Genomic DNA, 8,107 nt, shown 5'->3' with positions numbered 1-8,107 from the left:
TAGAAAAGCATTTTAGGTTGAGAATATTTAGTAGAATGTTTAGGAAAGATTTGTTGGAAGCTGTTTAGAAAGGTATTTTAGGTTAAGAATATTTGATACAATGTTTGGAAAATATTTGTTGTAAAATTATTAAGAAAAGTATTTTAAACATTTTGTATAAAGCACGTAGATTGTAATTGTGAAATAGAAAAAAAAAAAAAAACACACACACACACACACAAATTATTCTCCATCTCTAAACACTTTTCAATATTACTATTCAACGCTCAATTCTGAATTTACATTATCGTTTGGCTCATCGTTTTTGTCGGAATACAGTCGTCGTTGTAGACTAATAATGCCACGTCATACATCTCCTAAAATATTAATGTCTTTTGTATTTCAATAAAAGCTTGCTTTTATTAATTATTCACTCCGAGTCAGAGGTCTACTAGGGGTGTCAATGGCATCCTTTGCCCGTTTATCCGATATGTATTGTATCTGAAAGCACGAATAAGAATAAAAAAATAAAAATCGTTAGTTTATCAGGTACGACTAAGAGTAATGATTTTTTTTTCTATTATCTTACCCGTTTTTGTATAAAATAATTTAAAAAAAATATATATAAATATATATTTGTAAGAAGATAATACATGATACAATAAATTTTTGTATTTTATTAATTTTTTATAATACAAATTAGTTGTATTCATTATTATTATTATTTCTTGTTTTGAAAAGTATTTTATCGAAAACACAAATCAAATAAATGTCAATAGCACTTTTAATTCATTTACACGACCCGTACCGTATTTGAAAAAATGAGTAAAGATAAAGATTTTTTTTCGTTATTATAACGGGTACGGGTATGAAAATACCTCCACCCAATATGTATCGTACCCGTTAATACCCCTAGGTCTACTATATCAGTGGAGCAAATATGCAATTGGCGGATCCTAAATTATAATAGGCTTTCTAGACTATAGTCACAATTTCTCGTCCGCTAAAGGATATGTTTGGATGCACTCTAGAATAGCTAGAATAGCTACTATTTGAGAATAGTAGATGAGAATAGTGATTTTTGGAAGAGTGTGAGAATAGCGAAAATGTTGTTTGGATTGAACATTTAGAATAGCGATGGAATGATTGAACATTTGAAACAGTACCAATTGCTATTCCGATTTTTTGTAGGAATAGCGGAGCAACGCTATTCTCGCTATTCCGAATAGCAATTTGAGTGTGTTTGGATGGATCGGAACAGTGCTATTCTCAGTACATCGAAACATAGCCTTTGGCTTTTGCCCCTCAGTGATTTTTCGGATTTCAGAAGCCACACGGATAGTCACACAAAAAGAGATGCAGAAAACCAAAAGATAGAAAAAACACGAGAAGGGAAGATTGAAGAATATGTTCTTCTCATTCCCCATCTATCAATGTCGCATCCTCTCATATCACGTGATAGGTTTTAAAATATTAAAAACCTTATCACGTGATAGGTTTCAGTGGATATCATATCATTATCAGGTCTGATTCTCCAGCGGCTCAACACGTAGAAATGAAGCGCATTCTCAGCCGTCTGATCCTGGTCGTCGTTCCCGCATCTTGAAAATATCAGACGGCTGGAGTTATGGTCGTACTTGTAGAGCGCCTCGTTTTATGTCGCGCTCATGGTGTGACATTTCAGGCGATTTGCAAGTGATTTTGCTTCTTCAGATCAAATATTAAGTCTACACCAACCACTTGTAACTTGTGGAATCTCAGAGAAAGTTATTTTTGTTAAGATGTGAGAGAAAATAACGGTTTTTTTTTTTTTAAATAGCACCAAATTTAAGTATTTCAAAATTGAGGAGGTTCCAATGCCTCATTTTTTTCATATCTCATCCTACCTCATATTTTATATTTTCGTTTTTAAAGTCCAAATTGTCGATCCGAACCGTTTAACAAAATATTTATACTAAAATATGCATGGAGATGAAATTTTATATTTTTTGAAATTTTTTGCTATTTTTTAAGATAGGTACAAAATCACTGTTTTTGAACCGTTCAAAAAACAGTGATTTTTTACCCATCTTAAAAAATAGCAAAAAAATTTCAAAAAATATAAAATTTCATCCCTGACCATATTTTAGTATGAATATCATGTTGAACGGTTCGGATCGACAATTTAGACTTTGAATATGAAGAAAATGAAGATGTAAAATATGAGGTATGATGAAGTATAAAAAAATGAGGCATTGGAACCCTCCTCTTCAAAATAATCACATTGAATTTGATTTTTATGAAAAACAGATCGGTGGAGACATAAATACATTTGTTCCGCTAAGCTTACTGCATGCATAGTAAATTGCCACCATCGATCAGCTGTTTTTTTATAAAAAATCAAATCCAACGCACTTGTTTAGTTGAAATATTTAAATTTAGTTCTATTTAACAAAAAAAACGAAAATAACGGTATATCGACTTTATCTAGTGTTGTAAATAACAGTATGCGATTATCGGACCAACATGGTACCGCCAAGCAATTAATCAAGAATAATTGGCCGATTAGTCGGAAAAATTCGTAACAGTTTGATCACCGTCAACAATTAATTGGCCGATTAGTCGGCCTAAACAGATGTCTTTTGCAACACTGACTTCACCAATTCCGGAATTTTGAATAATTCTATTTGTGATAATAAATCAATGAGATTTCAGTAAATCTCTCTGCACAGCTTTTCACAATTCAGTTTGATATTGCTAGTGGATTAATTTTTACTAATATTACACACGCTACTAATTAACTACAAATTTACTATTTGATAAAAATAATTCTAGCGTACATACATCAAACTTTTATGATATATCTAATATGAGGAGGATTCAAATGCCTCGTTGTTTCATGCCACAATCGTAACTCACACATCTTTATCTTCGATTTTAAAGTTCAATAAAAGATCTGAACTGCTCAATATTATGTCCACATTAAAATGTGCTTAAAGATCAAATTTTATATTTTTTAATTTTTTTTACTATTTTTAAGATATGTACAAAATCATTGTTTTTATAAGATTCCAATTTCCTGAAAAACAATTATTTGTACCTATCTTAAAAAATAGTAATTTTTTTCAAAAAATATAAAATTTGATCTCTAAGCATATTTTAATGTGGAAATCATTTGAGCAGTTCAGATCTTTTGTTTGAATTTTGAAATAAAAAATAAAGATGTTGGAGTACGATTGGAGCATGAAGTAATGCAGCATTTGACCCCTCCTCATCTAATATTTATGATATATATTTAAAAAATATATTTCAAATTAAAATTAAAATCGTCACTTATTTAGATAGGACATATATTGATTTTAGACGATCAGAAAGATATTCAAACCCCCTCAAACAATTTATTTTTCTAACAGTGGAGTTTCAAAAACATTATGATGAATAATCAATTAAATTTCAAATGCACTCAAATTTGATACACGTCCTATATAAATACTTTCAAATTTAATTTGTTAATTTAAATAATATTCTTTAGATATATATTATAAAAATTGAATGTACCAGTAAATTAGATGCAATCTAAATTATTTTTTTAACAAAAATCATGTACGATTTTTATATAACAAAAGCGATCTACATTCTTTATATATAGATTATAAAAATTAAATGTACCAGAAAAAAATAGATGTAATTTAAATTATTATTTTTTAACAAAAATCATGTACGAATTTTATATAACAAAAGCGATCTACATTTTTTTTTTAATATTTTTTTCTTGACTAGTTCTAGGTCAACAAGACATGGTAATTAATTTGTCCAGCGTGAATTAATTAAATGCTTTAGAATCGAAGCGTTGAAAAGGTTTGCACAAATGCACAATCACTGGCCAAAGCTTCGCTGGAACTGTTTATTTAAATTTGCTCCGCAATTTTTAAACTTTTGTTCTGTAGTCGTCCATGTCTTCCCTCTTTCTACCTAACCATATTAATTTGATTAACAAAATATTCACAAACAACCCTCATTATTTATTTCTCCAACCAGGTCCTTTTTCTTAACTATTTTTCAAAGATTCCCGCCCCCACACCCCCCCCCCCCCCCCCCCCCCCCCTCGTGGCTCGTGGCTCAATCGTGACTCGCATCTGACTCTGTTGTTAATAGCTCGCTCGTTATTAGACCGAGCTATTAATGAACCAGCTCACCACTAGTTCGATCTAGAATTAATGAGCTCAAGCTGGGACCTAGCTAGCCCGGCTCGACATCAATTTGTGAATTTGTATGAACTTGTGCGCATTTTATACTGTCCAACACAGTTCAAATCAGTTCAGCTCAGTCCAAATTTTTTTATAGAAATTAAGATCCAGCCAAACTCAATGAGCAAGCTTGATATAACTTGTGAAGATTTCAAGGTGAAGCTTCAGCTCAGACCTTCAAAATCAACTCGCTCGTAATTCAAACGAAGCAGCTCGTGACGAGCTACCTCCTTGCCACTCCTTGGATTCCGAGAACAATGCTATTAGGCGTAATTTGATCCGTACGACAAAATCATTGAGTTCTCTTTGTCAGTAACCAGTGCCCATCCTACTTTGTATTTTATTCACCAATCACATTTATTGCTAGCTGATCAGGTAAAATTGCCAAACGCTACACAAAACAGGAATCAAAATAGAAAGGACAGTCAGAACAGGGGGGGACTCTGTAAGATCTCAAACGTGTATTTTTTTTTTTTTAATTTCATTTTTTCAACATCAATAAATCCAAAGCATTCAGTTCCATTTGTATTTATCTGCATCATTCTAATCACACCCCGAAATTTTTATTAATACAATTTCCAAAAAAAAAAAAACCAAAACACCCCTGAAATTTGGGAATTCGAAAATACCAGGGCCTCTAATTCAATATGCAGCTTCATTTTTAGAAGACTGCAGATTAAATTGGAGGCTTCCTAAAAACCTAAATATCAGTATATTATAGGGCATTTTTGAGTTTTTGGAGACCTCTAATTCAATCTGCATCCCTCAAAAAATGAAATCGCAGATTGAACTAACAGCCTTGATATTTTTAGAATTTCACATACAACACGGTTTTTTAATTTTTTTTTTTTAGAATATGGTATAATAAAAATTTCGGTAACCACACCCACTGACCCACACACACAGACACATTGTCAACACCCCACATTTCCTGGAGTACAGAGCAAAATAATGCTAACAGGAAACAGGATTAGTTGGGCTGAAAAGGCGTGTACTATTTTTTATAACCAGGCCTTCTCTCAGTCTATTGGGTAATTATTGGGCCTAATATACTGGGCTTATGAATTGGGGGCCTGTTAATTAATTGGTACAAAATCAGGATCTGATTTGGGGCTTGGTCAAAAGTTCAAAAGTGTGAAAAAGTGTCCCTAATTAATTAATTAAAAAGAAACGTCACTCATTCCCGAGTCCCGAGTCCCGACAAGGCGACAACGGTCTTCTGTTCTCCGATTCAAGTGGGCTGGGCAGTGGGCCCCGCATCCTGGCTGTATCTGAAGCGGTCTTCTGTGGCAACTTCTTTATAGTAGAGCATGCGTTGCCAATTTTTAAGTAGCAAAGCATGATTTAGTGATTTTGTTTTGTATCTTCTGCAAATTTGTATTCTCTTAAATGAAAACATGATAATTTATTATTTGTGTTCTACTCTTTAAATACTTGTTATGAATATTTAACTGTTTTTTAATGTCAAAAATTAATATTCAATGCATGCTCAGTTGATTTACGAGATACGAAAATTTGTAAAATGTATGAAAACATTATGGTATTTGTAAAAGTTGTTTATTTATTTTTATTAAAAATTCTCTATTAATTGTTAGTCAATATTGAAATGTAGATTTAATCTGAATTATAATTATCATAGTCTCTCTGTGAAAAAACATGGCTGAGTTTGGTAGATTTTTTTTTTAATGAAAGCATTGATTTTAAAAAATCAATGAATGTAATTATGGTATTCGTAAAAATTATTTATTTATTTATTTAAAATTATCTATTAATTGTTGGTTAATATTGAAACGTAAATCTAACTCGAATCATGATTATCTTAGTCTCTCTGTGAAAATACATGGCTGAGTTTGGTAGATCTATTTTTTTTTAATGAAAATAGTGATTTTAAAAAATCAACGAATTTAATTAAAATCATAATCTAATAATATAAATCAATATTTATAACCATTCTTTCTATGGATAAAACAACACTACGAAATCCACATTATTATTCGTTGCACAAAAGGTTGTATCGTTATAACAACAGAAGATCACCATGTCACCTCCTTCCCATGTGCCTCGTTGGGTCCGTATCTGACAAAATCACCGCTTCTCTTCTCTCCCCCCATCTTTACTCTCTAGAGTGAGAGAGAAAAGGTGAGCTCTCCACCTCCAATCACCTTTTCACATTCTTCAAATCCACAGAAATTATTCCGAAAAGAGAGAAGAATACAAATGGCAAGAAGAGAACTTGTTGTGTTATTGTTCTTGATCCATGCCGTGGCTTTGGCAACGGCGAACAAATTCACAGTAGGAGACGAGCATGGATGGAACCCTAATGTCAACTACACTATCTGGGAGGAGAAGCACAGACCATTCTATGTTGGCGACTGGATTGGTATCTATACATAATATTTCTTTAGCCTTTTGCTCTGATCTGCTTTTGTATTCATTTTTCATCACCTCTTCAGCATGCAATTTCTCCTAAATATTAAATCTTTACCTATATAAGCTCAGAATGTAGCATTTTGTTATACAAAATTGAAATTGTGCAGTGTTCTACTACCAGTCGGGACAGGCTGATGTGGTACAAGTTGATGAAGTCGGGTACAACAAGTGCGACGCCTCGAATGCGATATCGAACTACAGCAAGGGCCGTAGCTACGCATTTCAACTCAACCAAACCAAGCATTACTATTTCATTTGCAGTTATGGGTACTGTTATGGTGGCATGAAATTGGCCATCAAAGCACAGGCTCTACCGCCACCGTCTCCTCCACCAAAGGGCAACAAGTCGGATGCTTTCTCCGTCGTTGGATCTCGCTTTGTTGGGTCGATTGCTGGGTTCTTTGGGCTGGTCATTTTCTTCTGGCTGTTCTGATAATTTCCATGATTGATTGATTGATCAGGATTTGTTTTGGTTTTAGTGTTTTGATTTGTGTGTGATTTTTAGTGTGTTTGGAGATATGAGAGCCTTTAGAATACTTGTGATTGATCCATGATGCTAAATGTGAAGAATTTTGGTATATTTTTAATTGTATTTTTCAATCTCAATTTTCAGAGCAGTGTTTAATTAGTTGATTGTTATTGCTAGGCATGTACTGCATGGTTTGCCAAAAGAAAGAAAAAAAAATGAAAGAATTAGCCTGATCCATTTTTATACCCACATTAATTAAGAACTTGGTCTGAGATATACAAGGGGATAAAAAATGACATTTTAAAACAGAAGGAATTTATGGACAATTAAATAAGTTTGACAACCGTAACAATTTATAAAATATTTATCAAAATAAAAAAAACTAAAGTCACAGATACGTTTCAAAAATTTATATGATCATGCATTAAGTTTGGTAAATTTATAAAAATTGCTTAATCACTAATTCATCGGCAATACAAATTTCACAATTGATTATCATTGAAATATTGAATACCCGGTCTATTTAACCTGTAATAACAAATTCTTTTGCTCCTTTATTTGATTATAATTCTTCATGTTCTGTTCTGTGACAAAAGAATCATTCACTTACTCACAATAGTTCTGTTCTGTTCTGTTCTTACTATGGAATTTCGTATGCCTATTATCTAAAAAAAATATTTTAAATAAGTGAGTTAGAACATTTAATGCTACGGTTTTGAGTGAATTATGGGAAGACAGGAGAGAACGTGGAACCGAGCTGGAATCACATGCACGGGAGCGTGAAAATTAGTTGTTATGTGACTTTTGTTAGGTTTTACTTTTCCCTTTTTTTGTTTTTTTTCCTAAAGGCGAAATACTGAAATTGGTGATATTCAATCAAAGTATCAAACCCTGGTAAGTGGTAACTCCCAACTTCAAGTAAGGAGAAAATTGGAGTCCCTCATTTAATGAGGTCGCTATCTTATTCTTTAACATAACTTTCCTATTCTTATAATAGAAGCGA

General features: G+C 32.4%; 1 protein-coding gene across 1 annotated transcript; it reads left to right on the top strand.

The window, feature by feature from the left end:
• Window positions 1-6,332: 6,332 nt before the first annotated feature.
• LOC144574355 (early nodulin-like protein 17) lies at window positions 6,333-7,247 on the top strand. Its single transcript, XM_078324303.1, has 2 exons — window positions 6,333-6,585; window positions 6,743-7,247. Exons 1-2 carry the CDS (start codon window positions 6,423-6,425, stop codon window positions 7,066-7,068), a joined length of 489 nt encoding a protein of 162 aa, XP_078180429.1. The 5' UTR covers window positions 6,333-6,422; the 3' UTR covers window positions 7,069-7,247.
• Window positions 7,248-8,107: the final 860 nt, after the last annotated feature.

This window comes from Carex rostrata, chromosome 22 (genome assembly GCF_964058835.1).
Source record: "Carex rostrata chromosome 22, lpCarRost1.2, whole genome shotgun sequence".
In the NCBI taxonomy this organism is placed as follows: Eukaryota; Viridiplantae; Streptophyta; class Magnoliopsida; order Poales; family Cyperaceae; genus Carex; species Carex rostrata.
The sequence above is the reverse complement of the archived record's forward strand: the minus strand, read 5'-3'. Positions and strand labels throughout refer to the sequence as shown.

Bases quoted from the DNA above. Each gene is read 5' to 3' on its own strand.
- LOC144574355 (XM_078324303.1), top strand. From the start codon at position 6,423: ATGGCAAGAAGAGAACTTGTTGTGTTATTGTTCTTGATCCATGCCGTG. The intron at 6,586-6,742 runs GTATCTATACAT...GAAATTGTGCAG, and splicing joins CTATGTTGGCGACTGGATTG to TGTTCTACTACCAGTCGGGA.